At 40.6% G+C, this 18,234-nt stretch overlaps 1 protein-coding gene across 5 annotated transcripts; it reads left to right on the top strand.

Moving 5' to 3' along the window:
* The first annotated feature begins 4,938 nt into the window (after positions 1–4,938).
* pnpla4 (patatin-like phospholipase domain containing 4) lies at positions 4,939–14,708 on the top strand. 5 transcript variants are annotated; one of them, XM_010750483.3, is made up of 7 exons: positions 4,939–5,073; positions 6,658–6,846; positions 8,710–8,804; positions 11,316–11,451; positions 11,767–11,832; positions 12,518–12,670; positions 13,326–14,708. In XM_010750483.3, exons 2-7 carry the CDS (start codon positions 6,667–6,669, stop codon positions 13,455–13,457), a joined length of 762 nt encoding a protein of 253 aa, XP_010748785.2. In that variant the 5' UTR covers positions 4,939–5,073; positions 6,658–6,666; the 3' UTR covers positions 13,458–14,708. The 5 variants fall into 5 exon arrangements, 4 of the variants coding, with proteins under 4 accessions (XP_010748785.2, XP_027147160.1, XP_019128683.1 ...); XM_027291359.1 differs by having other exon boundaries at positions 4,939–4,999; XM_019273138.2 differs by lacking the exon at positions 4,939–5,073 and adding an exon at positions 6,109–6,124.
* Positions 14,709–18,234: the final 3,526 nt, after the last annotated feature.

Below are 18,234 nucleotides of genomic sequence, written 5' to 3' on the forward strand. Positions count from 1 at the left end.
GCTGTTTTATGTACACTGTTTATCTTTGTTATGCTCAACGAACTGAAATAATTCATCATTATGTAATAACAGGCGTTGTCTGTTATATACTTTATAGGCAGGTACGCTCTCCAGTCCAAGATGTAAATGGACTGTGCTCATATCAGACTCAGATTCAGACAGTTTTATTGTCTTCAAACCACAGATGGTAGAACGAAATACAGTTTCCCAGGTATCGGTGTTTCGGCACGCTAAAATATGATATATATAAAATGTAAATAAACCTAAATATGAATTATATTTGCTAGCTCATGGTAGAGCAGGTTGTTACTGGACAAGAGTGCAAGGCTTCTTGCTCACTCACCTTCTTGTCTCTTCTTAGTTTCCTCAGTCAACTTCTTTGGTCTTTTTGTACTTTGTTATTATGTCCCTATATTTTATTTATTTTATCGTATTTACTATTGCTTTTTTGATTTTTTATGTATAGTTTGCTTTAGTATATTTTTATTTTTTGTTGTCCCTTGTCACTTGTGTACTTACTTGTGTAATGCTGCTGCTGCACTATAATTTCCCAGCTTGGGATAAATAAAGTATATCTATCTATCTAGAGGCTGCTGAGCCTGGTTACATTGCACACTTGCCCAGCTCCGGTTCTGACATGACACCGTCAACATCACCCACCATCTCGGCCTGTAAACCCTCTTTTTCCCGGTGGTCTAAAACGCTTGTGGTACAAACATCACACACTCCCCCGTGCTCTGCTCACAGTCCGGGCAGCCTGGCTAACTAACTGAGCTAAATGAGCTAACAGCAGCGAATGACAGAGACACCCCATTACATTCCACCAAGTCAGTGTGCATCACATGATTTAAAATCTTTTATTTATGGTAGTAATGTACGCAGTAGAATCTGGGTTTCACTTGCATGGCTTTCAGCTGCTCCTAATTAGTGTTTTCATGAAATTTCAACATTTTTTTGTGTGGATATGTTCATGCCTACAGATCTATGAGGTATGTAGTGTTCACTCTTTACTTCAGGATCTCGAGGGGGCTTTGAAACGCATTTAAAAACCATGATGGGGAAACTCTCCTCCCACAATTCAGACTAATGAACAGTTTGAGCGCGTCAGCATCTCCCGAGGCCAGAGTAAGGCGCTTTTACAAACTGTTTAAATAATCTCTTAAACCATACTGCTGGCTCCCTGCTCAATGATATATCACAAAAGAATACACACCTGACCAGCTGTGAACTGGCAGGAGCCTCCATCACACGCGGACTTATACTGTAGAAATGCAGCTGTAGAGCCCGACTGAAGCACTTTTTGAAGTACTTACTTTGGGTTTTCCATTTTATGTGACTTCAGACGTCTGCTCCCACCACATTTCAGAGGGAATGCATCATACAGCTTGTTATTTATTTATTTTCTACTTCTTATTTTTTAAGATTGAGATTTTTACTGCTCAAAACGTGTTGAAATGCCACAACATTAAAATGCTGCTTACACAGTATTGCTCAGAACTAATATTAATCCAGGACATAAAATATGAAAAAGATGTGTGTGATGTGGGCTATACTGTCTTGTGTGTGTTTCAAGTACGCTTTTATTGCATTTCTTCTAAGCTCGGGGCTTTATTATTTGAAGTATTGCTACCTTGAATGATGTATAAAATGTCATATGTGTGTGTTACTAGTAGTTGAGCCTTTAAAAAATTCTGAACAGGTTTCTTCTTTCGGAAATTTCGGATTTCTTGGAAAATTCAGATTTTTCACTTCTGTGACCCGACTAAAATGATCAAAGATCAGTCTGAGAACAATATAGAAACACTTGCATTTTTATTTCTGTCAGACAATCATCATAAAGTCAACATAATGGGCGTTCCAGTTGGGACTCTGAACATCTCAGACACTGAAACCTTTCTGCTGCCTCAAACAATCACATCTCTCACCAAACTAAATGCATTATCCCCCCCCATTTTTCTGCAGCCCACTAACACACCTTTCTCCTCTGACGGAGTTCAGCTCTGCCTTTTCTCCAGTGTGTAACCCACCTAATCACTTTAGGCTATACATAATCATAAGCAACACTAAAGAGGCGGGAAATTTGTGCTGACGTGCCAGGAAAGCAGCGAAGAGCAAACGCAGAGAATCCATGGGAATAAATGCTTTGACTGAAGTGGTCTAGCAAGGAAGAGGTGCACTCCGAGGACATCGTTTAGCTGGGAAAACGATAAGTAGGGCTAATAATAAAGTGCATCTGCTTTATTATTTGTGTTATTATATGACCAGACTATCAGACTCCTGTGGGAGGAGTTTTATTGGAACTTTTGTGTTTGAAATGCAGCTGCTTTGTTCAAAAACTGTATTTAAGACGTTCAGGATGTTCATCATCCTGCAGAATGTGTTTATAATACCAGATGATGTGATTCTCTGTGGATTGAGGTATGTGTTTTATTTCAAACAGACCTTGAGTCTTACCTTGTACAAAAGTTGCCACAGCTTTAGACTTTTAATTGGGCTTGAATGAGCCAAGAATCTCTTTGGTGACGTGCTTGTAAAATCAGACATTCATCAATAACTAGAAGTTGAAACTGAATTTCGGGAAAATAGTGCTAAGTACATTACCAAGTTCCCATTTGAAACTTTAACTTAACTGTGGTGGGTGAGATAAACGCAGGAAATGCAAAACCCATATGACATCTTTCTGGCCTGTCAGACATGCAGTGAAATTGGTTAGGGGTCCTCTGGGTCTCAGCTTTTGACAGGCCAGATTTGACAATATGAAGATGCCCTTGGGCAAATACTGACATTTTAAAATGAAAAAATAAAAGTTACATACAAATGCACTGTTTTGTTTGATTTGGTTGATTTGATTTTTTTTTTTTTACCAAAATCAGAATTAGAATCAGAAATACTTTAAAATTTCCAGGGGGAATATTTTTGTTACATACTCCAGTATACAAACAAATAAAACAACATATGTTCATAATTTTGGAGCTCAGTGATAGGTATATCTCTCAGATCACACATCATCCCCTGTACCTTTTGCCCTAAGCTAGTATTTTAGGCATGTATCCAGATGACTGTATTTATTCCAGTAGGGAAGAAAATGGTTGACCTCTGTTAACTACAGGCCACGCTGTATTGCTCTGTGCTGGAAGAATGTTGGTTGCCCCTCTTTTAACCACTGGTTAAATAACTTAACATCGAGTCTGGCTCTTGAGAAACTGACCTATATTGTTAAAAAGAGGGCTTCAGAATTTTATAACATTTGAGTTATTTCGAACTGTTTGAAGAATGGAGATATAGAGGAGGCAGTGGAAGAATAAAATAAGGAAAATATCTAATCTGATGTTGGGAATGGACATTGTGACCTAACACTCAGTGCACAGTAATTGATGACAGTTGTAAGGTTTATTTATTTATGTTATTCATTTTTTATTATTTATTTTTATTTTATTATTTATTTATTTTCTTTGTCCTTTTCAGTATTGTGTTAAGTCTGTGCTTGTTTTCTGTGTTGCCAATTGTTTGGGATGTTCGAGATGTTGTAACTCAAAAACCAATAAAGACATGTTTAAACAAACAAACGAAAAAAAACAACATATGTAAACACGTAACTACGGAAGCCCTAAAAGGCCCTACAACATACACTTATATTTCACCCGTTTTCCCGTGATAATGATAATTTCCTCCGTTTTTCATGATAACAAGGATAATTAATTTGAGATCGAGAAACAAACGATAGTCTAGTGTATTAAATCAAGTGTGCCCGTATTACAGAATGTATGGTATGCAAATGCATGTAGTCCATGATCGGGCGAGCAAAACCTATTACGCCACTGTAAAATCCCTTTAATCTATAGTTTCTGACAAGTTGATACACTTGATCTCAGGCCATCCTGAGTTTCACTCACTCGTATCAAGCATATTTACTGTTCATTTTTCAGCAATTCATCTCAAGAAATCATTATTTTGAACTGAAATGGGCATTATGTACAATATTTACTCTACTGTAAAATCTCTTTGATCCATAATTTCTGACAAAGGTTGATACACTTTGGCTAATCCTCACTCCAGTCCTGATCAAATGTACAAACCTTCGTCAGAGGAAATTATCTCGTTATCACCGGCAAAACGGGTGGAATAAAATGTATGTATGTATGGCCTTTTAGGGCTTCCGTAGTAACCATCTATTAAGAACCAAATTATATACCGTATATATAAACTATTATATATTAAAGGTCCAATGGTGCTTCAGGCAGATGTTGGTTTGCAGAGGGAGGGATGGACAGGACAACGTGCTGACATGGATCTCTCTCAGCGTATGGACGAAGTCCAACGGGAGCAGGTCAACAGGTCAACATCCGGGCTACAGAGCTGTTCTTGGTTGTGATGTGACAGGTTCAATCCCGGTCGGCCCGGACAGTGTGAAGCCATCCATGGAAATGTTCCCTGTGCAGCCATGTCTCTGTGAAGACATCAGACTGCAACCACGTTATTCTGCGTGCTCCGCGTTAGCTCGTCCATTTTTTTGCTAGGAGACCGCACATGTCCATAACAACAGAGGGGACACGGCCCAAATTCCTGTCCTCTCTACACACAGTCCCTCCTCTGCATCCTCAGTGTGTTTTCCTCCAGAGTTCAGCTGGTATATTGGCTGTCAGCTGTTCCCCAGATAAACAAAGGCAGCGTGTCCAGGAAAAACACGAGAAAAACACAGACTCCACAGGTTACAGTGACGAAAACAAAAACGAACAAAAGAAGAAAAAATATATATTAACTATATATTAAATAATAGAAATCTATATTAAAAATAAAGCTTGATTTGATGAATGCCTGATTTTGGTAAACGCAAAGGCTCAGCTGGTTGATGTTTTATTTTGAAAATCCAAAGCGGAAACAGTCTTGTTTATCGTCTCCGACTACTTGACGCCATTTCCCAGTGAGCCATGCTGTGACGTCACCGCAGAGGAGGAGTGCTGTCACCAGACCTGCGTTACATATTTACTCTGACCGACCGGTAACGAGTTGTTTTTAGCTCTTTAGCTCGCGTTAGCCGTAAACAAAAGAAAGGCTCACTCCTCTGTACACACGGTATGTCCTCTTACGTCACCGACGTTAGCTCCGCATTGACATGTTCATGTGTTATAAACACAAACGACATCGGCCATTGTTGTTAAGTCATACGACATGACGTCACAGAAATACAGATGTCAGAGTTATGCTCAGTATGAATGTTAGGTCAGCACTGAGGGGAAAGACATTATAACCTTATTTTGAATACAAAGAAAAGAAACTATGCATTTATTATTCTATATATTTTATTAAGGAAATTCAGGGTTCCCACGGGTGCTTGAATTCCTTGAAAATGCTTGAATTTCAATTCAGTGTTTTCAAGGTTGTGAAAATGCTTGATTTTTTTGTGAAGTGCTTGAAAATGCTTGAAATCTGTGTGATGTCTATCTCAATAAACCAAGAGAAAACAAAAAATGTTTCCTAAGCGGCTACGCGCTTGATCCGATGCCTTTACATGCAGAACTCAGTTATCATACTCGCTTGGTGTTCTGCCGAGAAATAACAGTAGACTACTATCGACACCTGATACATTACATTCCAGTAAATCATGAGTGTCTCTTGTCTGTATCTTGTCTTCCTGGGGCTGGTACAAAGCAAAGCATACTGGTTGATCATCAAGCAGCACTAGCATGTATCTTGTTAATGGACAGGGGCAGTAAGTGTGGATTGGGTCTGTGTGATGGTCCTTGCTGTGAAAGGTTTCCACACCCTGAAAAGAAATTACTCGTCTGCTGATAGACATACTTTAGCCCCCTTCAGGCATTTGTCACTGTTATTGCGCTATGGTAGTTACACAATACACCGCTCACAAGCTGAGAATACAAGCCAATTCACAATTAGTTAAAAATCAAAACAGTCAATCTACCACCATATGAAATAATGCTAATTAGACCCATATTATTATGCCATACAGTGGCACCGCTGCGCTTCCCATGACCATCATGGCAAACACAACTAGTAGGCTACCTATTTAAAGGTGCTGGAAAAATGGAAACACTGGTGCTTGAAAAGTGCTTGAATTTGTTCATGAAAAAGGTGTGGGAACCCTGGAAATTTCACATCCATGAATGTAAATGTCAAGATTCATCACCATCATTTAAGCTGTTTTTGATTGAAGTTGATTATTATTTTAAGTCTCTTAACTTAATCACTAATAAGAAATGTCTATTATATTATAAAGAATAATGAATACTCATGCAGATATTTTCAACCAATAACCTGTCACAACAGTTATAACCAGAACTTTATTTATGTGTAAGATTGTTTGTTCTTTCAGTAAAGTTAAAAAAAAAAGAATCAACATTAAAATGCACGTTCACAACCTTAACATTCTCTGATGATGTCATATTTCAATATCCTGTCATTACTATCATGTTATTATCAATATTACCACTACTGTTCCTCTCATCAGTTAGTGTGTGTGTTACCTGTCGTACCCGTAAGTCAAAGTTGTTGAATGTTTTATAAACGTTTCTGGTGAACGTGTTTTTCAACCTGTTCAAATATTAAATTATTGTTCACAGTACGTACAAATGCAGACTTTGTTGGATGTAAAATAGAAGTCCTGATCTCTGCCTGATGGTCTGTGTCGTGTCCGTGCAGGTGTTGACGATGACCGTTCTGAACCTGTCCTTCGCTGCGTCCGGTTTCTTGGGGATCTACCACCTGGGCGCCATGGAGGCCTTTCTCCGTCACGGAGGCAGGCTGCTGGGCTCCCTCGGGGCCTGTGCGGGGGCCTCGTCCGGAGCACTGGTGGCCGCTCTGATGATAACAGCTCCTGACAAGTTAGAGGTAGAGTTCACTTCTTCATTCAGGACACAGAGAGAGGAAGAGTTTGGACAGGAGAGAGAGAGAGGACAACAAAGTGAGGCTGGGGGAACCCTCAGGGCCTCAGAACAAAACACACATTTTAATGTCATTGAATGTTTCAGAGTAACAGTTGTACTGTCACCATTATTACCCATTCCTCTGTGCAGCTGACACTTTTACAAATTGAGAGTGTAGAATTAAAGACTCGCCCAGCTGAAGTGCTGTTCTCTGACACCCAGCAGCATGGCTGTCTATGTCTAAGTGTTAATACCCAGCAGCTCAAAGAATGTCTGAACTAACCTCCAAAGATTAGAATATTTGGAGAATACACGGATAACTTCATTAACAACAATCATTTGGTGGAGTGATGTGGACATGACATGCTGAGACAGGTTCTTTTTCTATTTTTGTTCATTTGTTCACACCTCTCTGTGTGAATCCATTTACTGAGGAGGAACTCCTGGACGTGCACACTGCAACTTTCTGCACATGCAGCAACAACAGACGCAGCTTAGCTCAGCTCTAAAGCTCTGTCTTTACTTTCTTTTACATACTCAGCCAATAAAGCTGAAACTGGTCCTGAACACATTCTCATCATCAGAGGCGGTCCTGGCTACATTTACGCCCTGGGCGAACTAAAATGCCATGTCACTGTGTGTTAAAAGTTGTTTCTACCATAAGTATACAGTAATAAAAAAATTCCACAATCAGGACGTCTGTGTGAATTTGCACTTGTTGTGTTGCAAACACAAACCAGACTAGGTTGCCTATGGGTGAAATTAGTTGCATGACATGATGTCAATTCTAATAGTTGCTAGTTCAGCAAAACTAAAAATCTTCTGTGGATAATAGCAGCATTTTAGCAAGAGGCTCATAAACAGCCTATAACTGCCTATAGCTGCTGCACAGAAATCTGCATGCCTTTATCTCTGGCCCGTTTCTCCTCTTCTTCTTTTCTTCGATTTCTAAACCAAAGAAGCATCAGGTGCTTCTGGTTTGGTATTTTACTTTGGTCCATGATGAAGACTCCACATCATCAACCACTACACCTTTGCCAACACCGTCAGTCCGCCCGTCAATCAACCGGAGTCACGTAGATTTTATTTTTTCCATTTTTCACATTAACCCAATTAATTACATGTAGGTATATGGGTCTATGTTAATTCTATGAATGAAATACAATTTATTTAAAGCAGTTTGTGTTGTGTGGCCTGCCGCCTGGGATCAGTCTATCCCTTGCCCCCCTCCCCATGGCTCTTCTGACACACACACAGCCTGTTTGACTCTCAGCAGTAAGTTGACGTGACAATGAGGGCACCCACTTCACTAACTTGACGTGGAGATGAGCAGTATAGAAAACTGCAGAGGTTTTTTTTTTCCAGGGTGCTCGTGCGCCCTCACATAGATTGCACCCTGGGTGGTTGCCCACATTGCCCATAGCAAAAACCAGCCCTGATCATCATCCAGAGGTGTGAGATGTGAGTGTGCCATCAGAAATCAGGTGTGAGATGTGAGTGTGCCATCAGAAACCAGGTGTGAGATGTGAGTGTGCCATCAGAAACCAGGTGTGAAATGTGAGTGTGCCATCAGAAACCAGATGTGAGTGTGGCATCAGAAATCAGGTGTGAGATGTGAGTGTGCCATCAGAAACCAGATGTGAGTGTGCCATCAGAAACCAGGTGTGAGATGTGAGTGTGCCATCAGAAACCAGGTGTAAGATGTGTGTGCCATCAGAAACCAGGTGTGAGATGTGAGTGTGCCATCAGAAACCAGGTGTGAGATGTGAGTGTGCCATCAGTGAATGAGCTGTGACGTCCTCTCTGTGTTTCTCTTCTTGTCTCGCAGCGCTGTAAAGAGTTCACGTACGGGTTTGCGGATGGTGTGAGACGACAGCAGCTTGGAGCCATCACGCCGGGATACAACTTCATGCTCACACTACGGTAATGACTCAGCAGATATCAGTAAAACACTGATGTGGACTGAGCAGTCATCCATGATATATCATAACTGATTTGTATTCAGAATGTTGACATTGCTCCCATATGAATTGCAGTACCAAACTAATGTACTTCTTCTCTAATGTAATTCTCATCAGCCACAGCTGTACATTGTGGTGGCTGTTCTAAATGAAAAGACTGAACATCTCATACACAGAGTTATTTACCAAATATCATCAGGCTGGTCGCTCACGCTTTGTGATGAAGCTGATGTTAGCTATATTCAGAGGCAACATGAATTCAAACACAAAACTGTGGATGCTGAGTGTTGAGTGTGAAATGAAAACTGAGCGGCAGCATTCATTTGGTTTGGACATACAGGGGTGGCGTGTTTGTAGCGAGTGGCAGTTGACGCCTATATCAACATCTGACATGTCTGACAGACAGAGGAAAAAGTCCAGGAACAGGAGCCAGAATGTGCCAATCCTTATACAACATGTCATCAGAATTTCGTCATCAGTTGTCAAGACGTCACCAGTAGGGATGTAACGATACACTCAACTCACGACTCGATTCGAGTCACGATTTTTTGTTCACGATACGATTTTTTCACGATTTTTTAAATCAAAATGAGCTACAGACAAATTATGACCAAATAATAGAAACAATCTCACAGTAAACTGCTATTAACTGGTGTGATGTACAGTTTTCGCTCACGAGGGGGCGTAACCAAGGCTCTAAATTAACTTTTTTGATCACCAGCCAATGTGGCTGATAAGTTTTGTACATAACAATAAAATAAAAACATTAAAACTTGCGAGCAGCACGCGTCAATTTCCTCGAGTGGGCGAAAGCCAGACACAGAAAAAGCAAAGAGAATCCGGTGGATTTTCAAAATAAAATACCCCGTGCAAACTGCCGGTCGTAAAAACAGACAAAAGCTAAACTAACTAACTACGTAACATATTTACACATGTAGAAGCATGTTTAGAAGGGAAACACTGGGAAAATGTCCAAATCTGAGCAAGTAAACAAAGTCTGGCGGGCTAAGCCCTCACTCCTGAAACACTCCCGGTGGGGTTTGAAGTCACGTGCAGGACGGACCAAATACGCCACGCTCACGCAACGCGCCGGGAAGCCTGTTTGACCAGTGAGAGCACGCGCTGTGCGGGTTCCCATTCGCCAAGAATCGCGATTCATTTTTTCTTTCAACCGATGCGAGTCGTTGCGCATTTGTACCGATTTTTAATCGTGTCACGATGCATCGTTACATCCCTAGTCACCAGTGTGCAGGTTTACCTTTTCTGCCAGTGTCCACTGAAGCCACACTTAAACATCGACTTGAACCCGTGTTCTAGTTTGGACATAACGTCACATGACCTCACTGACCGAACCAGAACATTTCTGAGGTTTTACTGCAGGCTTAAATAGACGTGCACTTTGATATTTCAGAATTCTAAAAGAAACAATATTACCTGAGTTGAAATGTACTGACAGATTTGGTGAATATTAGCTACATATCAGCTTCCTAATTACACTTTATACTGTCTGATCTTGGTCCTGACTTGATTTCGCTCTGGACTTGGTCGACCCGTCAAAGTCTTGGTCTTGTCTCAGTCTTGTTACACTCTGGTCTTTTAGTTTAGGTGATCATGGCTACAACAGTATTGGATACCAACATTAGCCGTCGTTAGCTGTTATCAAATATGTATTTTACCTTGAAATATGTATGATGTCTTTGGATTTTCACTGTCCATTTTCTTTCCAGCTGCTGATCAATCAATGAAAACAGTTGTCAGAATGTCTACACAGCAGTACATTTGAACTTCCCACTGTGAGCACGACGTACCATGTATTAGCATACTGTTAGAGAGAAGGTTCTCCTGCTGTTAATATTCAGGAAATACTGATGACAGCCCGCAGGAAGAGAGCCGGGCTTTGAAGCCGGTTTGACACAGTGGCTAAAGAGTCACAAGGTCCCCTTTTCCATAAGCTTACATTGTAAAATGTAATGTTTTAAGCAAACTGAATCAGAATTTGATCCATTTAAGCTGATAACATTTGGAAAGTCTACAAGTAGATGGAGGGAAGTTAGAGGCTCGGCTGGCTGTAGTGTGCTTGTTCATGCATAAACACATTGTCCCTCCTTTTTTTTTTTTACTTCATGAAGGTATTCTGAAGTATACTTTGTATTTTTTTTTACTTCATGAAGGTATTCTGAAGTATACTTTGTATAATTCAGGTGAATTTAATAAAGATTTTTCACCCAAATCCATAAAAACACATTCTAACATGATTAAGAAGAAGAAGATCCGTGAAGTGCTCTGTGTAAATAAGATCAAGTAGTGAGCTGACTATCTTGTTACATTGTTAGCTTCATTAGTATGCTCTGGTGCTTGGTGTGTCTTTAACAGATTGCGTAATAATGTAAAGAGAGCCGTGTTTATGACGCCCTGTGGGGATATTATTATTAAAAAGCTGACAAACGAGCATCTGTGTGTGGATCCTCTCCAGGGAGGGCATAGAAGAGATTCTGCCCAGCGAGGCTCACACTCTGGCCACTGACCGCCTCCACGTCTCAATAACACACTCCAGGAGCGGCAAGAACCACATTGTATCCAGGTTTACCTCCAGGGAGGAGCTCATAAAGGTACCCCCACCTCCACCCTCCACACACAGCGCTGATGCCTCCACTTTAAAACGGCACCATAAATGTTTATGATGATTTTACGTCCTTGTTTTCTTCATTCTACGGCGCAGAGTTTGCTTTTATTGCTTTGACCAGAAAATAACACTAACAAAGTCATTACCTGTGTAATACATGTACACACTGTACATATCAGTGTGACGCAACATGGTTCAAAAACACTTTTTAATGTGACATTTACAGAACGTTGTGCTCACGTTAGATGTGCATGAGGACAAAATGAGTGTTTACTGATAAACTGTCTTGTAACTTCTCCAGGCTCTACTGGCCAGCAGCTATGTGCCCGTCTATGCTGGACTGAAAGCAGTGGAGTTCAGAGGACAGGTACTGGGAATATTCACCGTGTCACCAGTGCTGTGTCCACACTGATAAATCAACTGCTTGGAATAATTTCATCATGTGTTTGTCATTTGGAAGGGCCTGCTATAGACAAAACACACATTCCTGACAATGTCTAATAAACCGGTGTTGAGAGAAAGTCAGACAACACACATACACAAACCATTTTTAATGTGCCAGTCTGGAGAAATTTCAAAATAAAAGTCCCAGGTTTGGAATTTTTGTTTTTTTTTCTAAAACTGTAGGTTTTAAATCTAAACAATTACATTTAAATATAATCAGATTTCTCTTGAAGTGTCAGGATATGATCCTGGAAGGTTTTTAGGCTGCTGCGTCTTTTCCGCACATGACATGTAGACATGTAATAATCCAGTGGATGCTGGCTGAATTCTTGAGTTCATGCCGGCTCACTGTCATACTTACATACTGCCTACTGTGACACAGTGTTAATGTTATGAGTAATGCCCGTGACTCTCATACTATGACAAGTTCGAATGAGTTCACATCGCTGCACTGACCTTTACACGTTTAATGACAAGGACACACTGCTCTCACACACTTTTGTCAAACCTTCTGTGAAAGTCGACAGGAACAAATGAGTTTGCTTTAGTGTTTATCCCTGGACATTCTCTGACCTGGACGACTTCACGGGCTGCTTCTGTTTTATTAGAAATGGATCGATGGAGGGTTCACTGACAGCCTGCCCATTCCACCAGTGGGACGAACCATCACCGTGTCTCCCTTTGCTGGAACGCAGGACGTGTGTCCTGTCCACAGGGGGCGCTTCAACACTCAACTCAGACTGCCCAACATGAGTGTAATGGTGAGTACTGGGTCATTTCACAGCTAACTCTAGTTATTTGTCATCATAAAACACACTTCATTCAAATGACAGACAGAAACAAAACAACTTGTCTTTCCACCAACTCCGGTTTGGTCAAAAATAACCTCAACCTCCCCAGTTAGATCTCACACTTGTTCTTAGGATGGCATATTAATAAACAACAACCAGCGTTGGACTTCGATTGAAAGAGTGTCTTCTTCTTCTGTGTCACAGAGCTCCATGGTTGTCCAAAAACTATTAAAAACTCATCGGTGAATCACACTGTTCATTGGCATGAACACACAGTTTGTTTTGACACGCACACTGTTCTGCTGCCACAAATACTGTCACTCCAGAACACACAAACAGTTCCAACACAGTGTTGAATGAAACTTGTTCCTCACTGTCTCTATATAAAACACACTGTCAACACTGTCACTGTCCGTCCACCTCTGTTGTGTTGGAGTGGAGTGAAATGCCACACACAGGTAAACTCTGCACGGCTAGATGAGATGACAAAATATATAGATTTAGTTTTTTCTCATTTGGATGATCTAAACCTAAACATGGCGTGTCCATCTTTAATAATAAACTCTGTCTGTGACTTCAGGGTCTTGCGGTTAAGATGTAATATTTTCTGGGGTTTTCTCCTCAGCTGTCCATGGAGAACATGAAACGTCTGAACCAGGCTCTGTTCCCTCCGTCCTCCAGCAGCATGCAGTCTCTGTGTGAAGAAGGTTTCAGCGATGCTGTGAGGTTCCTGAGGAGAGAGGCCTGGATGAGCTGACAAGTCAGAGAACAAGGGTGAAGAAGCATTGACAGAAGAGTGAGAGTTTCACGCCACTTTGATGGATTTGAGTTTACTTCAGGTGTGATTTTAGTTTTTCTTCACAAAATTAAAAAAAAAAAAGATGAAGACGAGTCTTTCCATGCGGTGATGCAGAGAAACTTCAAACACACGGACGGACTGATCTGTGGACATCGCCTGTGTTGGTTTGTTGGGCAAAATCCTTGAGATGCTTTTTTTTTTTTTTCCAGGATCAAGGCCTCGGTGTATTTTTATAAAGCATTGGATGAAAGAGTGTGTATCATTGTGAGCTTCAATCAGATCACACACACACACATTCTGGACCTTTTCCACTGCTCCACGTGACAGCAGCTGAACATGATGAAAAGCCCTCATGTGAACATGGACTCTTCATCAATTTTCCAAGGAGGCATTTAATTTCCCCCAGCTTGAAGCGGTGAGAGAAAAAATATTGGATATCGCAGCACTTCAGAGGAGGTCCATGCTGCCGTCATGGACGTTGGGAGCTCCCTCAGGACACGAGGATCGAGCGCCGTCTTTGAAGTGCCGGACGTTTCCGCTGGGTTTTCTCTGTTGCCTGGGTTACTGTTTGATTTCGTCCAGCGTCAGGAGATGTGAGCAGGTTCTCCATCAGCTGAAACTGTGTGAGAGCTGCTCCTCCTTCAGGACAGAGCAACAGCCTGCTGCTTCACCGAAGAACGAGACAAATTGATTATGTCGTACTATCTACACACATTCAGGCTGGTAACACTCAGAAGGCGCCGATTGTAACATTAAATAAGACCTTTGTTTAGTTTACTACAACACATCAGTACAGCAGGATGAATTTAGGACTGCGTGTTGGACATCAGTCTTTTTCTGCAGTTTGTGAAATGACAGTGTCTAAAACACACTAGAGCCTTGTTTCCTAAAGGCATCTTACAGCTGGGATGATTCTAACTTTGTTCAAGCAAACATTCTTAAGCTTACAAAGTGTCCCACATGAAGACAGCTGAAATGAACAAGTGACTCATGCTTACTGTAAGAGGCTCCGAGCATCTTAAGGTCTGTGTAAAGTTACAATAAAGAAGTGTTCTGAGTTCATCAGACCAAGAACCGCAGAAGGCTTTTATACCATTACAATGCTAGGGGTGCAGGGGTATGCTCAGGGTGGCCTCAGCGTGTCATCGAGCCACCCTTTAAGGACCGCCCCCAAAATCCTGGACTGAAAACTGGTGAAAAACTGTTTGAAACTTTAACTCCACATTTCAGTAATATATTGTTCAAAGTCTTTTCACATGTTCTCAGCGACTATTTTCCAACATATTTAATAATTTTTGAAAGATATCTCACTATTTTCCAACATATTTAATAATTTTTGAAAGATATCTCAGGATTGCCTTTAAAGATCTTTAAAGGTTCAGGTTTTATTGAAGTTTTTATTGTTTTGTTTATTTGGATTCTTTTACCATGAACACTGCTGGACTTTAAGTGACAGTGTTGTAAAATGAGTGATAATATATGAAATTAAACTGACACATAAATGAATTAATGTGACAGTCTCTGTCTTCATTGTGTCTCTTCTTGTCTGATAGATTTATCTGTCCTGGTTGAACCGACACTTTTCTGATGGAGTGTTTTCAGGTTCCTGATCTTCAGTTTATTGATGGCGTGTGGTGTATTTCTGTTTGACACACAGCAGAAATGATGACAGAATGACATTCACAACCGATGATGTGTATGTTCCTGAAAATGATAAGAAGCGTCACCGCTTCATTTGAGGTTAAAAATGTGCATAGGAGTGTCGTCTGCCTCAGCAGCAGAGAAAATCAATCAACTTTGACTTTCTCAGACTGGCTTCCACCCAAGAACATAAATTATGAAGCTGTACACACATTAAGCTTTGTTTTCTTATTAGGTTTGTAATCTTATATCATTAATATACATTTCTGTATGTATGTATTTACCCCTGTGTATGTTTAATGTGCAAACCACATGTTTCGCACATGTTATTTTAAGGGTATTAGCATACATTTCCTGCTATAAAAGGTAAAAAGAAAAAAACTTAGCAAACATTTCCACAATATAAAACATTTCATTGTTCACAACAATTTAATTTTAATCAATGACTTTAGTGATGTGTGCCTTTTTAAAATATGTCACTTAGAGATGAATTAAACATAGAAGATTTTAACAACATGCACTCCCTTTAAAAGGTGCAGTGTGTAAGATTTGGGGTCTTTATTGTCAGAATAAGGCAGAATATATGGAATATAATATTCATTACTATGTTTTCATGGATGTATAATCACGTGAACATAAGAATCTTTTTGTTTTTGTTAAATTCTCCTTTTATATCTACGGTGGCAGCGGGTCCTCGTTCATGGAGGCCGCCATGTTGAAACACCATGTTTCTACAGTAGCCCAGAACAGACAAACTAAATAGTGACTCCAGACAGGGATCTTTAAAGTGTTATTTCTCCTTCACAGTGTCACACCGCGGTGAGGTCAAGTTGGGTTTTTGTTCTGTCTCGTCATTTCCTGTTTTATTTTGATATTTACCTGTCCTCTCGTTTCAGGTCACTTGCCCTTCCTCATGTGTCACCGGTCTGATTGTCTTCCCCGCCCTGATTGTTTCCACCTGTTCCCCATTACCCTGTGTATATATTGTCTGTGTCTCCCTTTGTCAGATTTCCGCCACTTTGATGGATTTGAGTTTACTCAGGTGTGATTTTAGTTTTTCTTCACAAAATTAAAAAAAAAAAAGATGAAGACGAGTCTTTCCTGCGGCGATGCAGAGAAACTTCAAACACACGGACGACTGATCTGTGGACATGCCTGTGTTGGTTTGTTGGGCAAAATCCTTGAGATGCTTTTTTTTTTTTCCAGGATCAAGGCCTCGGTGTATTTTTATAAGCATTGGAGGAAAGAGTGTGTATCATTGTGAGCTTCAATCAGATCTGTGTTATCACACACACACACACTGGACCTTTTCCTCTGCTCCACGTGACAGCAGCTGAACAGATGAAAAGCCCTCATGTGAACATGGACTCTCATCAATTTTCCAAGGAGGCATTTAATTTCCCCCAGCTTGAAGCGGTGAGAGAGAAAAATATTGGATATCGCAGCACTTCAGAGGAGGTCCATGCTGCCGTCATGGACGTTGGAGCTCCCTCAGGACACGAGGATCGAGCGCCGTCTTTGAAGTGCCGGACGTTTCCGCTGGGTTTTCTCTGTTGCCTGGGTTACTGTTTGATTTCGTCCAGCGTCAGGAGATGTGAGCAGGTTCTCCATCAGCTGAAACTGTGTGAGAGCTGCCTCCTCCTTCAGGACAGAGCAACAGCCTGCTGCTTCACCGAAGAACGAGACAAATTGATTATGTCGTACTATCTACACACATTCAGGCTGGTAACACTCAGAAGGCGCCGATTGTAACATTAAATAAGACCTTTGTTTAGTTTATACAACACATCAGTACAGCAGGATGAATTTAGGACTGCGTGTTGGACATCAGTCTTTTTCTGCAGTTTGTGAAATGACAGTGTCTAAAACACACCAGAGCCTTGTTTCCTAAAGGCATCTTACAGCTGGGATGATTCTAACTTTGTTCAAGCAAACATTCTTAAGCTACAAAGTGTCCCACATGAAGACAGCTGAAATGAACAAGTGACTCATGCTTACTGTAAGAGGCTCCGAGCATCTTAAGGCTGTGTAAAGTTAGAATAAAGAAGTGTTTGAGTATTCATCAGACCAAGACCGCAGAAGGCTTTTTATACCATTACAATGCTAGGGTGCAGGGGTATGCTCAGGGTGGCCTCAGCGTGTCATCAGCCACCCTTTAAGGACGCCCCAAAATCCTGGACTGAAAACTGGTGAAAAACTGTTTGAAACTTTAACTCCACATTTCAGTAATATATTGTTCAAAGTCTTTTCACATGTTCTCAGCGACTATTTTCCAACATATTAATAATTTTTGAAAGATACTCAGGGGCCTTTAAAGATCTTTAAAGGTTCAGGTTTTATTGAAGTTTTTATTGTTTTGTTTATTTGGATTCTTTTACCATGAACACTGCTGGACTTTAAGTGACAGTGTTGTAAAATGAGTGATAATTATGAAATTAACTGACACAAAAGATTAATGTGACAGTCTCTGTCTTCATGTGTCTCTCTGTCTGATAGATTTATCTGTCCTGGTTGAACCGACACTTTTCTGATGGAGTGTTTTCAGGTTCCTGATCTTCAGTTTATTGATGGCGTGGTGTGTATTTCTGTTTGACACACAGCAGAAATGATGACAGAATGACATCACAACCGATGATGTGTATGTTCCTGAAAATGATAAGAAGCGTCACCGCTTCATTTGAGGTTAAAAATGTGCATAGGAGTGTCGTCTGCCTCAGCAGCAGAGAAAATCAATCAATTTGACTTTCTCAGACTGGCTTCCACCCAAGAACAAATTATGAAGCTGTACACACATTAAGCTTTGTTTTCTTATTAGGTTTGTAATCTTATATCATTAATATACATTTCTGTATGTATGTATTTACCCCTGTGTATGTTTAATGTGCAAACCACATATTTCACACATGTTATTTTAAGGGTATTAGCATACATGTGTCTTTGAAAAGCCGTAGGCTTTTCAATGCGGCCCGCCGAACTATCCACATCCAAAAAATAAAAATATATCTTACAAAATATGTGTCTCATCTGTGCGATGAAAACTCGGCGAGCTAGCCCCCAAAGAGTAGCAACAAAACCCACAAAATGACACAGTATG

Source organism: Larimichthys crocea, chromosome XIX (genome assembly GCF_000972845.2).
Source record: "Larimichthys crocea isolate SSNF chromosome XIX, L_crocea_2.0, whole genome shotgun sequence".
Lineage (NCBI taxonomy): Eukaryota > Metazoa > Chordata > Actinopteri > Sciaenidae > Larimichthys > Larimichthys crocea.